This window comes from Globicephala melas, chromosome 11 (assembly GCF_963455315.2).
Source record: "Globicephala melas chromosome 11, mGloMel1.2, whole genome shotgun sequence".
Lineage (NCBI taxonomy): Eukaryota > Metazoa > Chordata > Mammalia > Artiodactyla > Delphinidae > Globicephala > Globicephala melas.
In genome coordinates, this window is record NC_083324.2 from 61,928,998 (window position 1) to 61,955,273 (window position 26,276).

At 36.8% G+C, this 26,276-nt stretch overlaps 1 protein-coding gene across 19 annotated transcripts in view; it reads right to left on the minus strand.

Moving 5' to 3' along the window:
* The window catches only part of MLIP (muscular LMNA interacting protein), a 286,505-nt gene that overhangs the window by 68,861 nt on the left and 191,368 nt on the right, over positions 1–26,276 (minus strand). For all 19 annotated transcript variants that reach the window (XM_060308350.1, XM_060308346.1, XM_060308336.1 and 16 more), the window contains one exon: positions 16,787–16,915. In XM_060308350.1, the coding sequence (XP_060164333.1) occupies positions 16,787–16,915 (129 nt within the window). The remainder of the gene's footprint in view (positions 1–16,786; positions 16,916–26,276) is intronic.

The following is a 26,276-nucleotide window of genomic DNA, read 5'->3' on the forward strand; positions in this document are numbered from 1 at the left end:
CCACCCAACCCCAGGAAGTGAAGACATTCCCAAGCAGGATAAACCCAAGGAGAATGACGCCAAGACACATAGTAATCAAACTGACAAAAATTAAAGACAAAGAAAAATTATTGAAAGCAACAAGGGAAAATGACAAATAACATACAAGGGAACTCCCATAAGGTTCACAACTGATTTTCAGTAGAAACTCTACAGGCAAGAAGGGAGTGGCATGATATATTTAAAGTGATGAAAGGGAAGAACCTGCAACCAAGATTACTCTACCTGGCAAGGATCTCATTCAGATGCGACAGAGAAATCAAAAGCTTTACAGAGAGGCAACAGCTAAGAGGATTCAGCACCACCAAACCAGCTCTACAACAAATACTAAAGGAACTTCTCTAAATGGGTAACACAATGGAAGAAAAGGACCTAAAAAAAAAAACACATTACAGGGCTTCCCTGGTGGTGCAGTGGTTGAGAGTCTGCCTGCCAATGCAGGGGACACGGGTTCGTGCCCCGGTCCGGGAAGATCCCACGTGCCGTGGAGTGGCTGGGCCCATGAGCCATGGCCACTGAGCCTGCGTGTCCGGAGCCTGTGCTCCGCAGCGGGAGAGGCCACAACAGTGAGAGGCCCGTGTACGGCCAAAAAATAAAAGAAACACATTATAAATAAATACTGGTAATAGGAACACATATACCGATAATTACCTCAAACATGAATGGATTAAATGCTTCAACCAAAAGACGCAGGCTCGCTGAATGGATACAAAAACAAGACCTGTACATATGCTGTCTACAAGAGACACACTTCACACCTATGGACACATATAGACTGAAAGTGAGGGGATGGAAAAAAATATTCCATGCAAATAGGAATCAAAAATCAAATACACTAAACTTTAAAATAAAGAATGTTACAAGAGACAAAGAGGGACACTATATAATGATCAAGGGATCAATCCAAAAAGAAGATATAACAATTATAAATATATATGCACCCAACATAGGAGCACTTCAATACATAAGGAAACTGCTAACAGCTATAAAACGGGAAATTGACAGTAACACAATAATAGTGGGGGACTTTAACACCTCACTTACATCAATGGACAGATCATCCAAACAGAAAATTAATAAGGAACCACAAGCTTTAAATAACACAATAGACCAAATAGATTTCACTGATATTTATAGGGCATTCCATCCCAAAACAGCAGATTACACTCTCTTCTCAAGTGCACATGGAACATTCCCCAGGATAGATCATATCTTGGGTCACAAATCAAGCCTCAGTAAAGTTAAGAAAATTGAAAACATATCAAGCATCTTTGCTGACCACAATGCTATGAGATTCGAAATCAATTACAGGTAAAAAAAATAACAAACACAAATACATGGTGGCTAAACAATACGTTACTAAATAACCAAGAGATCACTGAAGATATCAATGAGAAAATCAAAAAATACCTACAGACAAATTACAATGAAAACACAATGATTCAAACTGTATGGGATGCAGCAAAAGCAGTTCTAAGAGGGAACTTTATAGCAATAACATCCTACCTCAAGAAACAAGAAAAATCTCAAATAAACAACCTAACCTTACACCTAAAGCAATTAGAGAAAGAAGAAAAAAACCCCACAAAGTTACTAGAAGGAAAGAAATCATAAAGATTAGAGCAGAAATAAATGAAAAAGAAACAAAGAAAGCAATAAGAAAGATCAGTAAAACTAAAAGCAAGTTCTTTGAGAAGATAAACCAAATTGATAAACCATTAGCTAGACTCATCAAGAAAGAGGGAGAGGACTCAAATCTATAAAATTAGAAATGGAAAAGAAGTTACAACAGACACCACAGAAACACAAAGCATCCTACGAGACTACTACAAGCAATTCTATGACAATAAAAAGGACAACCTTGAAGATATTTTCAAATTCTTAGAAAAGTATAACCTTCCAAGACTGAACCAGGAAAAAATAGAAAATATGAACAGACCAATCACAAGTAATGAAATTGCAACTATGATTAAAAATCTTCCAACAAACAAAAGTCCAGGACCAGATGCCTTCACAGGTGAATTCTATCAAATATTTAGAGAAGAGCTAACACCCATCCTTCTCAAACTCTTCCAAAATATTGCAGAGGAAGGAACACTCCCAAATTCATTCTATGAGGCCACCGTCACCCTGATACCAAAACCAAAAAAAGATACCACAAAAAAAGAAAATTACAGACTAATATCATTGATGAATATAGATGCAAAAATCATCAACAAAATACTAGCAAACAGAATCCAACAACACATTAAAAAGATCACACACCCCAGGTATGCAAGGATTCTTCAACATACACAAATCAATCAATGTGATACACCATATTAACAAATTGAAGAATAAAAACCATATGATCTTTTCAAATGATACAGAAAAAGCTTTTGACAAAATTCAACACCCATTTATGATAAAAACTCTCCAGAAAGTGGGCATAGAGGGAACCTACCTCAACATAATAAAGGCCATATACAGCAAACCCACAGCCAACAACATTCTCACTGGTGATAAACTGAAAGCATTTCCTCTAAGATCAGGAACAAGACAAGGTTGTCCACTCTTGCCACTATTATTCAACATAGTTTTGGAAGTCCTAGCCACAGCAATCAGAGAAGAAAAAGAAATAAAAGGAATACAAGTTGGAAAAGAAGAAGTAAAACTGTCACTTTTTGCAGATGACATGATACTATACATAGAGAATCCTAAAGATGCTACCAGAAAAATACTAGAGCTAATCAGTGAATTTTGTAAAGTTGCAGGATACAAAAGTAATGCACAGAAATCTCTTGCATTCCTATACACTAATGATGAAAAATGTGAAAGAGAAATTACGGAAACACTCCCATTTACCACTGCAACAGAAAGAATAAAATACTTAGGAATAAACCTACCTAGGGAGAAAAAAGACATGTATACAGACAACTATAAGACACTGATGAAATAAATTAAAGATGATACAAACAGATGGAGAGATATACCATATTCTTGGATTGGAAGAATCAGCATTGTGAAAATGACTATACTATCCAAAGCAATCTACATATTCAATGCAATCCATATCAAATTACTAATGGCATTTTTCACAGAACTAGAACAAAAAATCTTAAAATTTGTATGGAAAACACAAAAGACCCTGAATAGCCAAAGCAGTCTTGAGGGAAAAAAATGGGGCTGCAGGAATCAGACCCCCTAACTTCAACTATACTACAAAGCTACAGTAATGAAGACAGTATGGTACTGGCACAAAAACAGAAATATAGATCAATGGAACAGGATAGAAAGTCCAGAGATAAACCCACACACCTATGGTCAACTAATCTATGACAAAGGAGGCAAGGATATACAATGGGGAAAAGACAGTCTCTTCAATAAGTGGTGTTGGAAAAACTGGACACCTACATGTGAAAGGATGAAATTAGAACACTTCCTAACACCATACACAAAAATAAACTCAAAATGGAGAGACTTAAATATAAGAGTGGACTCTATAAAACTCTTAGAGGAAAACATCAGAAGATCACTCTGACATAAATCACAGCAAGATCTTTTTTGATACAACTCCTAGAGTAATGGAAATAAAAACAAAAACAAACAAATAGTACCTAATGAAACTTAAAAGCTTTTGCAAAGCAAAGTAAACTACAAACAAGATGAAAAGAAAGCCCTCAGAATGGGAGAAAATATTTGCAAACGAATCAATGGACAAAGGATTAATCTCCAAAATATATAAACAGCTCATGCAGCTCAATATTAAAAAAACAAACAATCCAATCCAAAAATTGGCAGAAGACCTAAATAGATATTTTCCCAAAGAAGACATACAGATGGTCAAGAAGCACATGAAAAGCTGCTCAACATCACTAATTATTAGAGAAATGCAAATCAAAACTACAGTGAGGTATCCCGTCACACCAGTTAGAATGGGCATCATCAGAAAATCTACAAAAAACAAACGCTGGAGAGGGTGTTGAGAAAAGGGATCTCTCTTGCACTGTTGGTGGGAATGTAAATTGATACAGCCACGATGGAGAACAGTATGGAGGTTCCTTAAAAAACTAAAACTAGAATTACCATATGACCCAGCAATCCCACTACTGGACATATACCCAGAGAAAACCATAATTCAAAAACACACATGCACTCCAATGTTCATTGCAGCACTATTTATAATAGCCAGGTCATGGAAGCAACCTAAATGCCCATCGACAGATGAATGGATAAAGAAGATGTGGTACATATATACAATGCAATATTACTCAGCCATAAAAAGGAACAAAATTGGGTCATTTGTAGAGAGGTGGATGGATCTAGAGACTGTCATACGGAGTGAAGTAAGTCAAAAAGAGAAAAACAAATATTCTGTAAGACAGAAATGGAGACAGAGATATAGGGAACAAACGTATGAACACCAAGAGGGGAAAGTGTTGGGGGGGGGGTGAATTGGGAGATTGGGATTGACATATATACACTAATATGTATAAAATGGATAACTAATTAGAACCTGCTGTATAAAAAATTAAAGAAAATTCTAAAATTAAAAAAGATAAATAAATAAAGCAAGTAAAAATCTAAGATTTTTAAACCTACATAAAGCAATGGAAGAGGGGCAGGAGAAGAAATCTTTGCTGTGGAAACCCGCACCCTTAGCAATGTGGAAACCTGAACTCCTTAGTTCCTGTCTTCCTTGGTACATACACACGGTCAAGAGAAATCGTAAAGCAATAATAATAAAAATAATGATAAATAAATAAATAATAAATGGGAGAGATAAAAGCCTAAGTTTGATGAAGAGCTCCTATATGATTATATCCTGGAAGAAAAAGTAAATATTGTCTCTATAGGAAAATTTCTTTAACATTAAAAAGTTTATTGTGTTGATAAATTATCTATTACATATCATACATAACCTGTATATGATAAATTGTCTGTTACCTATTACATATAGAGGAAGGGAAGAAGGGAGGAAGGAAGGAAGGCAGGAAGGAGTAGGGAGGGAGTGACAGAGGGAGTAAAGGGAAAAGATGAAGAGAAAAACTCACAAGGATTTCATTACTTGAATAATCAAAAACAACCTGGTAACAGTTGGAGAAGCCAAATCTCTGGTCTTAACTCTTCCAAAAGAAATGTAACCCTGCAAGCAATTTTGGTTCTCTTCCCTCAAAACTATTCAGTAAACCACTTAATCATTTCTAGATCTAAAATTGTTAAACATTTTAAACTGAAAAAATTTCTTGATAAAAGGTTAGCAATGATAAAAAGATAATTTTATGACAAAAGAGATTGAGCCATCTTGATTGAGAAACAAATGTTGAAAAAGTAGCAACTTGTGACAAAGCCAGTAGTCATTCATAATAAAAGGCAATATTATCTAGTTCACCTTTTAACAAAGGTGTTTGCTCTATAATTGTAACACATGGGTGATAAGGAAGTGCAGGTGAAGGTCACAGTAAAAATATAATTTGATGTATATATGTCCATGCTACTCTCTCACTTTGTCACAGCTACATATATACACTTCCAAACGTAAACTAGATAGCTAGTGGGAAGCAGCCACATAGCACAGGGAGATCAGCTCAGTGCTTTGTGACCAAAGTAGAGGGGTGGGATAGGGAGGGTGGGAGGGAGGGAGACGCAAGAGGGAAGAGATATGGGAACATACGTATATGTATAACTGATTCACTTTGTTATAAGGCAGAAACTGAAATTAACTCACCATTGTAAAGCAATTATAATCCAATAAAGATGTTAAATATATATATAGATAGATAGATAGATAATTTGATGAATAATTAGATAGAAAACTGAAAGTCACCCGCATTGTCATCAAAGTTGAAAGTCAAACAGATAGTTTGGTTGGGAAGTCAGATGTCTAAGAAAACTCAGAAGAAAAGAAAGAATGTAAATACTACAATAAAGAAAATTCCCTGCAATTACCCATTTACATTCTCTTTGTTGTGAAGGAAACTCATTAAATGGTCATTTTCACACAAAAACATGCTCTTTTCCCTATTGAAGCAAATTAGGAGGAAAATAAAATTTAAGAGGCATACATGCTGGAAAGCACTATTTCTCATTTTAAAAAAAAGAAAAAAGGAAAACATTTCCAGGAAAATGAGATGAAACTACAATACAACCCCCTTTCAATTCTGTCCACAATATTTTTATACATTTTTATAGGGCTTCAAGAAAGAAATGACATACCTAATATCATGGGTTGAATTACTAATTTATAAAGAATGAGAGAAAAATATTTTATACCACATTTTATATAACTGAGGTTAGCAATTGCTTTTTCTACTAAGTTGAGACTCTTCAGGGCAGAAATCACTTTTGTTTAATTAAATACATTAAATGACCAGAAAGCAATCAGTATATTTTGCAAACTCACGAGTAGTCAGATAAACAAAACACCATTCCTCTTTTTGCTATCTTCATTTTAATTAATGAATTGATTTTCTAAGCCTCTATGTCTTCTGGATGCCCATTTGTCCAATCAATTCTATTAGTTATTTAACTCTGCCTTTAGTTATCAATAGAACTATGCCTCAAAGTACATCACCATGGTATTATATCCGTAGATGGAGTGTAAGGATATTTTGTAAGAACTCAAAAGGACCACAAATTGATATAATAATGGATTGAAAGGTAATTTTAGAGAAGCATAAACTTCATTCTGAAGTGTCTTTGTTTAAAAATCCATCTAATATAGAATGATGAGAGGAGACCTTCAAGATGGCAGAGGAGTAAGACATGGAGATCACCTTCCTCCCCACAAATACATCAAAACTACATCTATATGTGGAACAACTCCTACAGAACACCTACTGAACGCTGGCAGAATACCTCAGGCTTTCCGAAAGGCAAGAAACTCCCCACATACATGGGTAGGGCAAAAGAAAAAGGAAAAAACATAGATGAAAGAAAGGGGATGGGACCTGCACCTCTGGGAGGGAGCTGTGAAGGAGGAAAGTTTCCACACACTAGGAAGCCCCTTCACTGGAGGAGACAGGGGCTGGGTGGGTGCGAAGATTCGGAGCCACGGAGGAGAGTGCAGCAACAGGGTACACAGAACAAAGCAGAGAGATTCCTGTACAGAGGATCAGTACCGACCAGCAATCACCAGACTGAGAGGCTTGTCTGCTCACCCACTGGGGTGGGAGGGGGCTGGAAGCTGAGGCTCTGGCTTCAGAGGTTAGATCCCAAGGAGAGGAATGGGGTTGGCTGCATGAACACCACCTGAAGGGGGTTAGTGTGCCACAGCTAACCAGGAGGGAGTCCAGGAAAAAGTTTGGAACTGCCTAAGAGGCAAGAGACCATTGTTTCAGGGTGTATGAGGAGAAGGGATTCAGAGCACTGCCTAAATGAGCTCCAGAGATAGGCACAAGCTGTGGCCATCAGCATGGACCCCAGAGATGGGCATGAAATGCTAAGGCTGTGGCGGCAGCCACCAAGAGGTCTATGCGCAAGCACAGGTCACTATCCACACCTTCCCTCCCGGGAGCCTGTGCAGCCCACCACTACCAGGGTCCCGTGATCCAGCGAGAACTTCCCCCAGAGAACACATGGCATGCCTCAGGCTGGTGCAACGTCATGCCGACCTCTGCTGCAGCAGGCTCACCCCGCATTCCATACCCCTCCCTCTCTCGGGCCTGAGTGAGCCAGAGCCCGCTAATCAGCTGCTACTTTAACCTCATCCTCTCTGGGCAAGAACAGATGTCCTCAGGCGACCTACGGGCAGAGTCTGGGCCAAATCCAAAGCTGAACCCCAGGAGCTGTGCGAACAAAGAAGAGAAAGGGAAATTTCTCCCAGCATCCTCAGGAGCAGCGGGTTAAACCTTCACAATCAACTTGATGTACGCTGCATCTGTGGAATACCTGACTAGACAAAGAATCATCCCAAAATTGAGGCAGGGGACTTTGTGATCAACTGTAACCTTGGGGTTTGCTTTCTGCATCTAATTTGTTTCTGGTTTTATGTTTATCATAGTTTAGTATTTAGAGTTTATTATAATTGGTAGATTGTTTTATTGATTTGGATGCTTTCTTCCTCCTGTTTATATATATATATATATTTTGCTTTTTCTCTTTTTCTGAGTGTGTATGTGTATGCTTCTTTATGTGATTTGTCTGTATAGCTTTGCTTTTACCATTTGTCCTAGGGTTCTGTCTGTCCATTGTTTTTTTTTTCTTTGCATAGGTTTTAGTGCTTGTTATCATTGGTGGATTTGTTTTTTGGTTTGGATGTTCCCTTCATTCTTTCTTTCCTTTTTTTAAAACTACTTTTTAATTTTTTTTTAATTTTTAATAATTATTTTTCATTTTAATAACTTTATTTTATTTCTTTCTATCTTTATTTCTTTTTCTCTCCCTTTTCTTCTGAGCCATGTGGCTGACAGGGTCTTGGTGCTCAGGGTGGCTGTCAGGCCTGTGCCACTGAGGTGGGAGAGTCGAGTTCAGGACATTGGTCCACCAGAGACCTCCTGGCTCCAAATAATATCAAATGGCAAAAGCTCTCACAGAGATCTCTGTCTCAATGCTAAGACCAAGCTCCACTCAACAACCAGCAAGCTACAGTGCTGGACACCCTATGCCAAACAACTAGCAAGAAAGGAACACAATCCCATCCATTAGCAGAGAGGCTGCCTAAAATCATAGTAAGATCACAGATACCCCAAAACACACCTCCAGAAGTGGTCCTGCCCACCAGAAAGACAAGATCCAGCCTCATCCACCAGAACACAGGCACTAGTCCCCTCCTCCAGGAAGTCTCCAGAAACCACTGAACAAACCTTAGCCACTGGGGGCAGACACCAAAAACAACAGAACTACGAACCTGCAGTGGGCAAAAAGAGACACCAAACACAATAAGTTAAGCAAAATGAGAAGACAGAGAAACACACAGCAGATGAACGAGCAAGATAAAAAACAACAGACGAAACAAATAAAGAGGAAAGAGGCAGTGTACCTGAAAAAGAATTCAGAGTAAGAAGAGTAAAGATGATTCAACATCTTGGAAATAGAATGGAGAAAATACAAGAAATATTTAACAAGGACCTAGAAGAACAGAGAGCAAACAATGATGAACAACACAATAAATGAAGTTAAAAACTCTCTAGAAGGAATCAATAGCAGAATAACTGAGGCAGAAGAACGGATAAGAGACTGGGAAGAAAAAATAGTGGAAATAACTACTGCAGAGCAGAATAAAGAAAAAAGAATGAAAAGAATTGAGGACAGTCTTAGAGACATCTGGGACAATTTTAAATGCACTAACAGTCAAATTATAGGGGTCTCAGGAAAAGAAGAGAAAAAGAAAGGGACTGAGAAAATATTTGAAGAGATTAGAGTTGAAAACTTCCCTAATATGGAAAAGGAAATAGTCAATCAAGTACAGGAAGTGCAGAGAGTCCCGTACAGGAAAAATCCAAGGAGAAACATGCCAAGACACATATTAATCAAACTATCAAAAATTAAATATAAAGAAAAAATATTAAAAGCAGCAAGGGGAAAAAAACAAATAACATAAAAGGCAATCAGCAGAAACTCTGTAAGCCAGAAGGGAGTGGTAGGACATGTGATCAAGGGAAAAACCTACAACTAAGAATACTCTACCCAGCAAGAATCTCATTGAGATTCGACAGAGAAATTAAAACCTTTACAGAAAAGCAAAAGCTAAGAGAATTCAGCCCCACCAAACCAGCTTTACAACAAATGCTAAAGGAACTTCTCTAGGCAGGAAACACAAGAGAAGGAAAAGACCTACAATAACAAACCCAAAACAATTAAGAAAATGGTAATAGGAACATATATATTGATAATTACCTTAAATGTAAATGGATTAAATGCTCCAACCAAAAGACATAGACTGGCTGAATGGATACAAAACAAGACCCATATATATGCTGTCTACAAGACACCCACTTCAGACCTAGGGACACATACAGACTGAAAGTGAGGGGATGGAAAAAGATATTCCATGCAAATGGAAATCAAAAGAAAGCTAGAGTAGCAATTCTCATATCAGACAAAATAGACTTTAAAACAAAGACTATTACAAGAGACAAAGAAGGACACCACATAGTGATCAAGCCAAGAAGAAGGTATAACAATTCTAAATATTTATGCACCCAACACAGGAACACCTCAATACATAAGGCAAATGCTAACAGCCAAAATGGAAATCGACAGTAACACAATCATAGTAGGGGACTTTAACACACCACTTTCACCAATGGACAGATCATCCAAAATGAAAATAAAGAAGGAAAAACAAGCTTTAAATGATACATTAAACAAGATGGACTTAATTGATATTTATAGGGCATTCCATCCAAAAACAACAGAATACACTTTCTTCTCAAGTGCTCATGGAACATTCCCCAGCATAGATCATATCTTGGGTAAATCAAGCCTTGGTAAATTTAAGAAAATTGAAATCATATCAACTATCTTTTCTTACCACAATGCTATGAGACTACTTAACAATTACAGGAAAAAATCTGTAAAAAATACAAAGATTTGGAGGCTAAACAATACACTACTAAATAACCAAGAGATCACTGAAGAAATCAAAGAGGAAATCAAAAAATACCTAGAAACAAATGACAATGAAAACACGATGACCCAAAACCTATGGGATGCAGCAAAAGCAGTTCTAAGAGGGAAGGTAACAGCAATACAATCCTACCTCAGGAAACAAGAAACATCTCAAATAAACAACCTAACCCTACCCCTAAAGCAATTAGAGAAAGAAGAACAAAAAACCCGCAGAGTTAGCAGAAGGAAAGAAACCACAAAGATCAGATGAGAAATAAATGAAAATGAAATGAAGGAAACGATAGCAAAGATCAATAAAACTAAAAGCTGGTTCTTTGAGAAGATAATCAAAATTCATAAACCATTAGCTAGACTGATCAAGGAAAAAGATAGAAGACTCAAATCAATAGAATTAGAAAGGAGAAAGGAGAAGTAACAACTGACACTACAGAAATAGAAAAGATCATGAGAGATTACTACAAACCATTATATGCCAATAAAATGGACAACCTGGAAGAAATGGACAAATTCTTAGAAAAGCACAACCTTCTGATACTGAACCAGGAAAAAATAGAAAATATAAACAGACCAACCACAAGCACTGAAATAGAAACTGTAATTAAAAATCTTCCAACAAACAAAAGCCCAGGACCAGATGGCTTCAAAGGTGAATTCTATCAAACATTAGGAGAGAGCTAACACCTATCCTTCTCAAACTCTTCCAAAATATAGCAGAGGGAGGAATGCTCCCAAACTCATTCTACGAGACCACCATCACCCTGATACCAAAACCAGATGAAGATGTCACAAAGAAAGAAAACTACAGGCCAATATCACTATTGAACATAGATGTAAAAATCCTCAACAACATACTAGCAAACAGAATGCAACAGCACATTAAAAGGATCATATACCATGATCAAGTGGGCTTTGTCTCAGGAATGCAAGGATTTTTCAGTATACACAAACCAATCAATGGAATAAACCATATTAACAAATTGAAGGAGAAGAATCATATGATCTTCTCAACAGATGTAGAAAAAGCTTTCTACAAAATTCAACACCCATTTATGATAAAACTCCTCCAGAAAGTAGGCATAGAGGGAACTTATCTCAACATAATTAAGGCTGTATATTGACATATGTGACAAACCCACAACCAACATCATTCTCAGTGGTGAAAAACTGAAGCCATTTCCTCTAAGATCAGGAAACCTCTCACCACTATTATTCAGCATAGTTTTGGAAGTTTTAGCCACTGCAATCAGAAAAGAAAAAGAAATAAAAGGAATACAGATCAAAAAAGAAGAAGTAAAGCTGTCACTGTTTGCAGATGACATGATACTATGCATAGAGAATCCTAAAGGTGCTACCAGAAAACTACTAGAGCTAATCAATGAATTTGGTAAAGTAGAAGGGTACAAAATTTATGCACAGAAATCTCTGGCATTCCTATACACTAATGACAAAAAATCTGAAAGAGAAACTAAGGAAACACTCCCTTTCATCACTGCAACAAAAAGAATAAAATACCTAGGAATAAACATACCTAAGGAGAAAAGACCTGTATGCAGAAATCTATAAGACACAGATGAAGGAAATTAAAGATGATACAAACAGATGGAGAGATATACCATGTTTTTAGAATGGAAGAATCAACATTGTGAAAATGACTCTACTACCCAACGCAATCTACAGAGTCAATGCAATCCCTATCAAACTACCAAAGGCATTTTTCACAGAAGTAGAACAAAAAATTTTACAATTTCTATGGAAACACAAAAGACCTCAAATAGACAAAGCAATCTGGAGAAAGAAAAACAGAGCTGGAAGAATCAGGCCCCCTGACTTCAGACTATACTACAAAGCTATAGTAATCAAGACAGTATGGTACTGGCACCAAAACAGAAATATAGATCAATGGAATAGGATAGAAAGCCCAGAGATAAACCCACACACATATGGTCACCTTACTTTTGATAAAGGATGCAAGAATATACAGTGGATAAAGATAGCCTCTTCAATAAGTGGTGCTGGGAAAATTGGACAGCTACATGTAAAAGAAAGAAATTACAACACTCCCTAACACCATACACAAAAATAAACTCAAAATGGATTAAAGACCTAAATGTAAGGCCAGACACTATAAAACTCTTAGAGGAAAACATAGGGAGAACACTCTATGACATAAATCACAGCAAGATGCTTTTTGACCCACCTCCTAGAGTAATGGAAATAAAAACAAAATAAACAAATGGACCTAATGAAACTCAAAAGCTTTTGCACAGCAAAGGAAACCGTAAACAAGACGAACAGACAACCCTCAGAATGGGAGAAAATATTTGCAAATGAAGCAACTGACAAAGGATTAATCTCCAAAATTACAAGCAGGTCATGCAGCTCAATATCAAAAAAACAAACAACCCAATCCAAAAATGGGCAGAAGACCTAAACAGACATTTTTCCAAAGAAGATATACAGATTGCCAACAAACACATGAAAGGATGCTCAACATCACTAATCATTAGAGAAAGGCAAATCAAAACTACAGTAGGCATCACTTCACACCAGTCAGAATGGCCATCATCAAAAAATGTACAAACAGTAAATTCTGGAGAGGGTGTGGAGACAAGGGGACCCTCTTGTACTGTTGGTGGGAATGTAAATAGATATAGCCACTATGGAGAACAGTATGGAGCTTCCTTAAAAAACTACAAATAGAACTACCATATGACCCAGCAATCCCACTACTGGGCATATACCCTGAGAAAACCATAAGTCAAAAAGAGTCATGTACCACAATGTTCATTGCAGCTCTATTTACAATAGCCAGGAGATGGAAACAACCTAAGTGTCCATCCAGATGAATGTTTAAAGAAGATGTGGTACATGTATACAATGGAATATTACTCAGCCATAAAAAGAAACGAAATTGAGTTGTTTGTTGTGAGGTGGATGGACATAGTATCTGTCATACAGAGTGAAGTAAGTCAGAAAGAAAAAAACAAATACTGCATGCTGACACATATTATGGAGCGTAACAAAAAAATATGTTTCTGATGAACCTAGGTTCAGGACAGGAATAAAGACACAGATGTAGAGAATGGACTTGAGGACATGGGGAGGGGGATGATTAAGCTGGGATGAAGTGAGAAAGTGGCATGGACTTTTGTATACTACCAAATGTAAAGTAGATATCTAGTGGGAAGCAGCCACATAGCACAGCAAGATCAGCTCAGTGTTTTGTGACCACCTAGAGTGGTGGGATAGGGAGGATGGGAGGGAGATGCAAGAGAGAGGAGTTATGGGGATATATGTATATGTATAGCTGATTCATTTTGTTATAAAGCAGAAACTAAGACACCATTGTAAAGCAGTTATACTCCAGTAAAGGTGTTAAATTTTTTAAAAAAATAGAATGATGCTTCCTGGCCTATGCCATTTTGATGTAAAAGTTGTTGATTAATAAGTTTCAATTACTTGATTAAGCATTTGGTTTCAAACTTTGCTTTTAGTGCTCAGGGGTTATCTCCAGGCAACTTTTCAGTTCATTATAAGTTCAAAAGTCTGCCTGGTTGTACCTTCTTATGCTACAATAAATACATTTTTGTCTTGTCTCATCATCTTTGGTGTGTAACTTTTTGTAACAGAGTTTTGAAATCATATTTTATGGCAGTGAACTGCTAGGGGAAATTCATGGATTTAACAATCCTATCCAACATCTCCTGTCATGTGGGACTGTCCCCAGGACAGGGCAGATCAGTGAATGTGAGCTGTTTCAGTTTGGCTCAACTGTCGGGCTAAAGAATTTTCCATTACATGGATGGATGGTGAGATCAACTGAGTTTAGAACCACTCAATTTATTCTGTGGCAGCAGCAAAAGAGAACGCAATAGCGACCAGAACTGAATTTGAGTTAAGTTCTGATGAAGTAGCCATGCTGAGATCATAAATTGTTATTACTCAATTCATTATTTAAGGAGCTTTCAGCATTTATGCTTGTGAGCTGTCTTTTGTGTCTGCCTCCACTGTAGATTTTGGCCACAATGAAGTGGTGGTTATAGCTCCATGTAGAGGCCAGTTGATAGTATATGCAGCTTCCCGGTTTCCTAGTATATTCATTTTCCTCTCCTGCAAGGTCAATGAATAAGATCAGGGAAGGTCTGGAATTCACTTTTAAGTGCTCTGCTAGACTTCTTTCAATTCTGACAGTCTGCTGACACAGAAGTTGGGATATACACAAGAATAAACTGATTGAAAGAAAATATAAATAAGTCTATGCACCACCAAAATACTTGCAGAAGAACTCAAATTTTCTACAAATTATCTGAAAATACATAGGTTTATGTGTACATAAACAGAGCTTTAAACTTGTTGTATAGTCAGGAAAAGCTATGAAAAGAACTGGCAATTCCTTTTAACGAAAAGAATTTCTTACAGCGGAAAATGGAGTTTATCATTCCAGAGGACAATAAATTGTGATAAATTATAGTTAGGTTAACTTGACATTCTACAAAGAATCTTGTTTAAGGTAAAAATGCATGAATTTAAAATTATACTAATACAAAAGAACAAAACTTTTATTTTACAGAATTAGATCATATTTGAAGAATACGTTGCATGGATAATATGTGAAATTTATTTTAACTGTTGGCATTTTTGTCATATAATACTAGATTACTTTTATAAATTTTTATAGTAATCCCATACTATCTAAAATGTCACATTAAGCCTCTAAAATATCAGTGTCATATAAGCAATAGATATATAATGAATATTTTCATTGATGATGGAAATATGCCTTCCGAACAGGAATTTCCATTTCTTTTATGTGCAGATTTAGTGAACACACCTTATATATCAATAAGATTTCCCTATTTAATTTAATTAATTAAGGGCTCCCTTTTATTTTATAAAATGAGAATAATTGCCTCTAATTATCATTTTCAATGATATTAGTGTCTCCTAAAAATGCTTAACTTATTGAAATCCTATCAGTCTTCACAAAGTATATATAAATAAGCAGAAAACATTATCATCTCCATTTTATAAATAAAAACTGTAGCTAAGCATGAGAAAGTATTTATAATGAACTTTTTCAAGGCTTTTAGCCTACTCACAGTTCTTAGATTTTAAATAACCCAGATTTTAGAATTTGAAGGATCCTTAAAAAGTACCTCTTCTGAATGCCTCATTTTATGCATTAAGACACAAACTGGGCGAGATGAAATACCTTGCTCAGTGTCATAGAGCTAGTATAATACGAGACAAGATATTTCTTATGCTTCACAAATATGACTGTAATTTCTATTTTCAAGAATATTGTTAGTTATCATTTTCCAACTGAACTTTAAAAAGAGTATAGCACCTTACATTCTTTTGCAAGTCTATTCTATTATAGATTACCAAATGTGGTGGTGATCTTGCGTACCCTGGTTGTACCCACAAAGATTTCTGGATTGCTTGCATTGCTAAAGCATGTAATAATATTTGAGATATAAAATATATAACCCATGTCGCTTTGTTGCATTTGAAGAAGACAAATAAGGATGTAAGGTTTCCCTTTGAGATAATTTATGAAATTTTATATTGCATAAATGTGTATTTTCATGTTTTTCCTGAATATCTTATAAAGCACCATCAACAACCTTCCATTATACCTTCTTCAACATATAGGATATATAAGGGGAAGATAGTATACCTTTTTTGCACATAAACCAAAAAAAAAAATGATGCCTTAAAAGAACTTAAGCCCTTATTCCCTATCTAGTAACACTCAATCTAGGGTATCACATCATCTCTATAATGTTGATATGAATCCAAACAATAGATCTTCTGTCAAATGTGCTAATATACCAAACCTAAAGCATTGCATTGCTTCAAAAGGAAGCAGGATATTAGAACTAAGACTGCAGCACCTATATGACTCATTTAATCAGTGACTCCATGATGTCTTTATGGGAAGTAATATCTTGGTCCCCAAAACAATACCAACAATAGGTAGAAAAATTTTAGGAAAAAACATTTAAATACTTCAAAATATCATCCTGAACATACTTAAGAATTGTTTTATTATGTAAAAAAATAGATCTTTTTTATTACTAAGGATATTTCAATCACAAACATTTTCTTGCACACACCATATTCATAGAGGCATCTCTATATTTTGTACAGTTATTTATCCAAATATCAAAGACTTTCTCATATGCACACTCACCTGATCAGAAAAGAAGTCACTGTGCTCTTCCAGGTATTTACTGAAAGGGTTGGGTTCATAGACTTCCTCCTCTTTTCTCAGTAATATTTTGGACTTTACAGGTACGGGACGAATTACTCCAGGCTTCGTCTTCATGAATATCAAATTTTTAAAAAATAAAGGAAAAAATACTATGAAAATGAATACATAGGTATATTAAGTCATTCATATATTCTCACAGCAATTTTTTTTATTTTAAAATGATTTTATAAATACATAAAAACAGCTAGAAATCAAATGATTTTTAACTAATGTAACTAGTTTTAGTTACCTGTTACAGCACAATCAACTCATTAAGATCTACTATTATGACGTTCAAAATGCAAAAACATCTTCCTTTATCTATTCAAACATGTTCCTATATCCTTGCCAGTGTGTTCAGTCAATAAATATTTCATTTGACAAATATTTATTGAGAGCATCCTCGGTACCAGACAGCGTACTCATTTGGGGCATGATAGGATAGACGAATCTAGTACAATCCAGCAAGCCCAGAACAACTTTCTTTTCCTGGAAACCCTAAAATCCCAGAAGTCATGTTCAGACTGTGTATGATGAAACCAAGGGTGGCTTTCTGACACAAGGGACTGGGGGCTGGGTAGCAAACAGATGTTCTCTTCCATGAATATGGAACACTGCTTTAAACTGCTCTGCGGCCATGCTGGGAGACTGAAATTATAATATGTGGATTTGGGAGCTATGGGAAAGACTTAATCTGCCATAAAAGCAGATCTGATGAGATCAAGAAAAATACAGCAAAGTGTATGGAGAAGAGACACACTTGAGGGCTTTCCAGAATTGAATTCCAAAACATTCCTGGGATCCAGCTGAATTTCTTCTCTGAGGCTTCCTAAGATTTTCCTTTTCTTTTACACAAAATTCCCTTTTTTTTTTCCAACTCAGTTTGACTTCTATAACTTGCAATCAAAAGAGTTTGAGTGAATAGACCAGTCATTTCAGATTCGTGGATTTGTACCCAATGTCAGTCTGACGAGAGAGAGAGAGAGAGAGAGAGAGAGAGAGTGAGAGAAGAATCTAGTTTGGGGCAATTTCAAAATGATGTTTCACGAACACCAAAATCTCCTTACACTGTAAAATGTCACAAAATGATTGATAAGTTTACCAAAAAAATCCCAAACAAGAATTCAGTAAAAAGTTGTGATGCTTTTTCTGTTTGAGCATTTTGCTGTAATCATTCTTCTCAAGCCCATTTCCTTTCAGAAAATAGTAAATTAGCTCTCCTCAGTCTGTGCTGATGCTCTCGAATTAAGCCTTAAGGGAGGACATCTATCTCTCTGCCCTATAAGCCACCCGTTATATTTTGAGTCTTGAATAAATGCCACTCTGCAATATTTTTTTCAACCCATATTTTCCCAGCTGGCTTTCATATCTATGCCAACTGGGGGAATAAAGATTGAGAAAAAAATCTCTATCTTCCCCAGGCAGGGAAATATCTCCCACTTAAGAAACTCTGATTTCTCTCCAGGGGAAAAGATGAGCAAGTAACAACGAGTTATGCATGACGTCACACAGTTGAGTATACATATGAGAGTAATATCCTCCAATGAACTCAGCACGAGAGCAAAGCTCAAGCAGGTGCTGATTTCTACAGCTACCTGTCATAGGGAGACGCCTGATCCCTGGGTCATGATCCGAAACTGTCCAGATTTCCTGTCTCTCTTTTCCACGTGACTTCCTGTTTCATTTCTCCTTCCTGCTGCTCCTACGCTTGTACCTTCTCTCCTGCTCCTTTGGGAAGCAGGCAATCAGTACAACTCCGGTACTCAGGGCTTACCGGGTTCTAAAACCAACACGGAAGTTTAGACACTAAACTTGGCAGCACCAGCCAAAAGATGAAAGCAGAGGGAAGAAATCTGACCAGAAGCACTTGATATGCTGTGAGAATCCCCCTGCCAGAGAAACTTGATGCCCTGGTTCCTGCATTGCTAGCAGGTGGATGTTCTGGGTCATCCTGGCCTGGAAACTTCCACTCAGATTATCTCTCTCGGGATCATCATCCTCCAGGGTGAATCCAGAAAAGACAGTCCTCTGGTTGGCTGGATATCAAGTAGCTTTAATATCAGAATCAGTTACTGACCCTTCATGCTTATTTCTTTGCCAGGTTTGATGCTTTTTTTACTATGAATTTCCTGGATTTGATAGTTGTCTGGCAATTGAACAAGGATTCTTTCCCTATTTCCTCTATTTCCACCTGCTCTTTTCTTGGACTCTGTGTTCCTAGGGTTTGGTCTACCTGAAATCTCTGAATTTTCCTCATTCTAGTTTGCTTATTTGGTCTCAATACAGTTGCCCCAATTCTTCCATTTTATTCATTACCTCTTTCCTTAGTCCTGTTTTTATTCCTGCACCGTAACTTGCTGTCACTTACCAGCCAGCATTTCATGGACAGGGAAGCCAACTCCAGGCAAAGGAAGACTAAACATAGTTTGCCTTTGACATTGTTCACACTTCCTGCCCTATAACCTTTTTTTTTTTTTTTTTTTTTGCGGTATGCGGGTCTCTCACTGTTGTGGTCTCTCCCGCTGCGGAGCACAGGCTCCGGACGCACAGGCCCAGCAGCCATGGCTCACGGGCCCAGCCGCTCTGCGACATGTGGGATCTTCCCGGACCGGGGCACGAACCCGTGTCCCCTGCATCAGCAGGCGGACTCTCAACCACTGCGCCACCAGGGAAGCCCTGCCCTATAACCTTTAACCATACACTTCACACCTAACTGTGTCTCGGCCTTTGGTCAAATTGAAACTCAAACCTTGTTGGCCCAATTCTGAGCCTCATGTACTCTCCATAAACCATGGTACACTGATCAATCCTGTATATGGCAGCCTCTGCACCTTGCTCATACCATTCCACATGCTTTGAAACCAGCCTCAAAACACTTGAGGATTCATTGCAGATAATGACATCATCATTATCCCATAGACCCAGATTCCGTATCTTACAGGCACTACATTCAATATTTTAAATTGATTATCTCATCAATTTCTTATCAACAACCCTGTGAGAGACTTAGAATCAGTCACATGCCAAAGCCATACAGTTAATATGTGAATAAGTCGAGGTTTAATCCAGGTCTAGTCTGATCATAAACCCAGGGTTTTAATTACTCTGATGTCTACTCCAGAGATAGAGACAGGGAGAGAAACAGCATAGAGAGAAACTTAACATGAGTTTTAAACACCCACCTCTCTATAACGTCCTCTGGGCAATCACTAACAAAGTCCTAGTATTTTTATGTTTTTGATTCCTTCTAAATCCATTGCTTCTGTTTTATTTCCACTGCCAATTGCCACATTCATGACTTAAGCCATGGTTAACTCATTACATGTCATTTTACTGTTCTTTTCACTAGTCTTAGTAAATCCAGTTTTTCTTACCTTAAGCAGGGCACAAACACTACATTTAGCCTCCTAAAGGATTCTGTAGTTTGCACAGCCAGACATCAAAATTTATACTGATATTTCTCTGGACTTGGTATAAAATCCAGTCCCAAGAAGCAGCATGATATTGGTGGGGGGAAAGTATAAGGACATAGATTTTGATTTTTGCAATAGTGTTAATAGACTGTATGACCTCGGAAAAAGGCCATTCGACCTGTCTGGACCATCAACTAAAGGATCTTAATCCTCCTGCATGATTAGGTCCTTTAATAATGAATAATGGCACATTTGATTATTTACATTCCTGCCTCCTCAAGAACCACACCACACAAAGTTATTGCATAAGGTTTAGAACAGACTGTCCTTTATCAATTCCTAATCTATGCTGCCTCCTTGCTCATAGTCACCTGGTATCTTCAGACTCTAAGTAGACTGGTTCGCTAATTCTGGCAAACCTAATTTGCTAAGTCTGCATCCAAACAAAAACAAAGGAAATTAGATTAACAAATGAGAAGACTCTAAAAAGGTGAGCTACTCTAAGACGATCATTGTCAGCAACATGACAACTAAACTCACCGGAGGAAGCCCTTCCTTCATTTTTTAGCTGCTAAAGAATCGAAAGATCCAGCTAGACTCGTGAGTGATACAAACAAATGTCATTCTTACAATGCCAGGGAAAGCAACACCATAATTTTCGTTCCAGCCTACGTGGAGAAATAAAAACAGGTAATGACTCCCATAGTCAGCAAAAGGAGCACAGAAAGAACAACAAGAACGTTCTCCAAATAGCAAATTTCAATGTATTGTGATGAACCTCCTGAGAATTGATTTACACTGGATGTAAGACTTTTCCCCCCTCTTTTGGAGCTATATTTTGAAAAAAAAAAGGTTAATCTTTCATTCTTGCTAGTAAAATATTTCCCCCACCTTTAGAAAAAAAGCATTATCATTGCAGAAAAGGGTAGGCAGATGTTTTATTTTTAACTGGAACCAGAATACTGTGATTCTGATAACAGAATACTGTGATTCTGTTATTGTAAGTTTTAAAATCTGAGAAACTCATTAGAGCCAGGAATACATATGGGCTTTTATTGGATGGGGAGTCTGCCTGTTTATATTCTTCTTGACACAATTCCAAGAGTGCTAGATCCCAACAATCATGGACAACTCTGCTCTCCATTTGCTTTGATGAGAAGAGTAGTTTGCACAATACTGATAAAGTCTTTTTTTAAAAACTGAAGTATAGTTGATTTATAATGTTGTGTTAATTTCAGGTGTAAAGCAAAGTGATTCAGTTATACATATTTATGTATATGTTGCTATACATATATATGTATACATATATGTATTCGTGTATATATACACATATACATGTATGTATGCATGTATTCTTGACATATACGTATGTATGACATATATGTATATGTATGTATTCTTGACATTTTTGAAGTGCCTTAAAGACAAAGCAACCATTGTCTTGGAGCTCTGAAGCATTCCTCTATCAGACCATCTGTCAGATGCTCTCTGCAGGCATTTTGCCAAGTGAGACTTATTCTATGTCAGTAACTGTAGTGTCTACCCAGATGAATAAGACATAACACTTGTACTCAGAGGGCTCACAATTCAGGTGAGTTAAGCACAGAACAATCACTGAGTAAATCAAGTCATGTCACAGGACTCCAGTCAAAGCACTCTAATTCCTCATCTTCTCACTTAGAGTAAAAACCCAAACCCTTACAATGCCTGCAGGATGATGCCTACAAGGCTCCATATGACCTAATCTTTCACTCTCCAACCAGCTTCTCCCTTTCCAATCTTGTCTCCTGCTACTGCCCCTCTCTCTCCCTCACTCTCCACTCTGGCACACACTGTGTTCCCTACTCTGGGAGTTTGAACTTGCTCTTTGTATTGTCTGGAACTCTCTTCTCCCTTTCCAGGACTCTCTCTTTCAATTTTTCAAGTCTCTGCTCAAATGCCACCTTATTAGCAGACAGGTTTTCCCTAATGACCCATGTAAAATATCAATCCCCACCTCTTCTTACTCACCCTATTTTTTTTCCATAGTACTTAACACAATCTGAACTCAGTTTATGTTTATTTTCTTCCTTTCTCCACTAGAATGTATTTAAGATCTGTGAGACCAGAGATCATTGTTTTGTTCACTGTTATCTCTCCAAAACCTAAAACTGTGCTGGGAACCTAATAGATGCTAAATAGACATTTGAAGGATGAATAAACTAATTGACAGGCAGAAGTTCAATATGCTGGCTATGATCCAGTATGGGTCTCCCCTTATTTTTCCTGGACTGACTTTTTGATTACAGTATAACCAGGAAGAAGGAACTTCGCCAGATAGAAGATCTACATGCCTTTCACCGCTAGGGGACCAGAAGAATGAATGTGAGTTGGTGAGCTCCACCCTCAGAGATAAGAAAGAGTAGAAAGCCGAAGTTATCATCTCCAATGATACAGGAAGTCAAGACCAGAGACCAGAGGCCACATCTTTAAGGACTTTGCAAGATTTTAACTCTATTTTTAAAAAATCATTTCTTTTTCCCCCTGTTTGATTGCAGTGATAAGCAATAAGTCTTAACATGGAAGAAAATGATATAATCTTCTTTGGAGAATTCAAGAGTGGGTGGAACTTGGGAGATCACATCTAACTCTATTATTAGTCTTAAGGGAGAAAAAGTCCAAGAGATACAGTATGTGGAGTCCCGGGGCCTGGGGGCAGGTTTTAATGGCCTGTAGGGCACTGATCCCACTATTCATTTGTGTTTATAATTCATCAAGTATACACTTATCCTTGAATATTGCTACTCGGGCACTGTGAAAATAGATATTGTTTCTGTCCTTTGGAACTTATAATCATAATTCTATGACAACAAGTTGGTACTGCCTCTGGCTGGAGACCAAAGTTGAAAATTAACTGTCAACACTGACCTAGAGAATCCATTATATGGATAATGCCTTCTTAGAACCACGTCTTTCATAAATTAACTCCAACTAGTGGACTGGTGTTTTTAATTGCCTTTGACTGAGGTAGTAAGCTCTGGAGTCATGTGATAAGAAAAGAAAAGAAATAAAGAATAGGATCCCAGTTTTCAAGGGTTTATTTCTATCTTTTTGAAGAAATAAGATGTGTAAAAAAAAAAAAGCAAGAAAGTAATAAAACACATCATATAGAAAATTCTGTGAGTCTGACTAATTTGATGGATCCAAGGAGTTTGTGAAAGTACCATCGCTGCTTCTTTTAGCCATTTGCTTCTGTCTTGTCTATATTCTCCAGTGTTATTTTTTTTTCTTTAGAATTTCTGTGGCAACAAGCTCAGAGAAACTCAAAAACATTCTCCTAGTCAAGACTGTTGACAAAAGCAATATTTTCTAAATTATTTAGCGGATTCACTCACAATTAATAAAAATTTATTAACTCTAATTCTTTTTTTTAATAAAAATATTATATGCTTGAAGCAAATACTTAAGCTTTTTTTTTTTCCCCTCAAAGAAACATTTCAAAACACTATAGTACAGAGTAAAGCTTCCAAGATTAGAGAGGAGGGGGCAGACAGTTTTTAATACCACCCATTAGGTGTGAGACTGTTGACACATGGTAGATATCTAGACTTCAGGATTTTTTCCATCAGAATAATGGAAATAACAATCAATGCCATACTAACTCACAACATGATCGTGTGAATCTAAGGAGATCATATGTGTGACAGAAATTTGTAAAGAAAAAATATCATAAAAGGAACTTGAAAGGAAAAAAAAAACCTTTCCTTTTTCCTGTTTTTGCACTTTGTATTATATAATACAGAGTACTGATACCAAAAGATCTAGACTACCCAGGAAAATACTTATCTGATGAGCTTTTTCCAAAAATATATTTTATAATTACTATGATCGCTGTATTAAAATAAATGTATGCAGGATTTCAATAATTATAAACCACAGGTCACAACTCCAAAAATATTTTTTGGAATGTACACAACACAGATTGGCCAGTTTAAAATATTTCAACAGTTAAAAGAAAATAGCATGACTCAGACCTGAAGAGGCATACATGATAAATGCTGTAGCACTTGAGCTTGTAGTGTCAAGGAAAATTAGTCAAGGACAAACCACCTTCAAGCTTGAAGAAGACATTAGTTCTATGCAAAAGCTTTCAGGGCTGCATTTTCTGAACAACAGAGACCTCAAGGGCCCTTAGAAAGATCAGTCATGCACCACTAAAACAGGACACATCAGTTGGCTTTCAGAACTGGGAACAAAGTATCTGCAAGGTTAAGCGCCTCTTCTGTACAGTGTTCCAGTAAGCTCCATTTTGCTTTTACCTATATATAACCATGTGGTTTATTTTTTAAATCTATTGTTTTGTACTCTCTAAATTCAGTATTCCATCTTGGGCAACAATGAGCATTTTGTAATGGCATGAAATTTCAAAAGCAAAAGCCAAATATCTCCTAAACCAGGTTCCCTTACCTATTGCCAAGGAAGACCAGTGTTTACCCATTTTATAAAGCCTAACCTGTTTTCCTACCCAGAGAAAAGAGACCCCACCAGCCTCTGTTAATATTATGATGAGTCAGCTCAGCAATTAGGAAAGCTTTGTGAAGGTTCAGCTTAGATCCGGGATCTTCCTTTCTTTTTGTTCCCTTTCTGATGCCACGGGATGCACTATCTACAGGTGTGAAGCCTCAGGACCCTAACTGATCCTACTCAGCCCCTTCTCTTTAGAAAATGATCACATGTGCCGGTGGAAGTCACAGTTCTGCAGAGGTCCTATTTCCCAACTCCTTCATCAGCCTTTTTTATTCCCCTTGAATTATTTAAAATCAATAATGATTCCTTTTGAAAGTCACGCGGAACAAAGATGACCACGAACACTGTGATCTTAGTTGATCTACTCAAACTCTGTGACCCTCTGTTTCTTTATCTGTAAAAAATGGCCACTCGTTAAATCTCAGAGATAATATTTCAGAGACTTTATATGCAATAATAACACCCCCCACCCCATATGTACAGGGCTACATTGGCAACTTTACATTTTATGATATGTGAGCCTTACAAAAACGCTTTCAGGTTGACAGGGTAGTTGTCCCAACCTCCATTTTTTCTAGATGTGTATTTAAAACATCCTCATCTCTAAGTCTTTCCCAGTTTTGATGTACTGCATTACTGTTTAATAGAAGAAGAGAAACTGAGGCACAAAATGGTGAACTAGTTTCATAAGGACCCCCAAAACACTTCTCTCTGAGCCTAATGCTACATAATTTGGTTTTCAGAGTAAACGGTGGAAATATTTTAAGAGTAATGGGCAAGGTCATATTTCTTTTTTTCCTTCCAGTGTTAAATGGGTACAGTTGCAATGTAAACAAGCAAATAGCTAAGCCACGTTAAAAAGAAAAAATATGAAAACATGATATATTCTTAAAAAGCCAAAGCTCAAAAGCAAAATGGCTTCTGTGTTAAGCTTGTGCTATCATAGCAATTCAACATTTATTTTCACTTCAATTTATTACATTTCTCCCCTAAAATAGGAATCAAATAATTTTAATTGCTTACTTGATGCAAAACATACAATATTTACTTACATAATTTAACTATAATCTATCATGTGTTCCCCAAAATCGTGTATTTATGTGCTATACACATGTACACACACATATAAACAGAAAGCAATATGTATATGTGTGTGTGTGCTATCAGAATTACCTGTCATATGGCATCTATATGTATAGTATATGTTATAAGCACACACACATACTGTGTGTGTATATATACATATTTGTTTTTCAAAGGCATTCTTATTTACTGAAATTACTCAGAACTTAACCCTGAAGAGAGTTCATGATGGCAAATATTGGAAATCCATTCATAAAAATATAATTCATTCATAAATTACAATGCTTAGGAGTGAAAATATTACAAATCCTTAAAAAAGCAAATCCATATAGCATCCCTTGCATGCAATTACTTCTACTCTATTCTATATTCACAGAATGTAAATACAGGGTTAATATCATGAAGTAGAAGTCAGTGATTGAATTGAA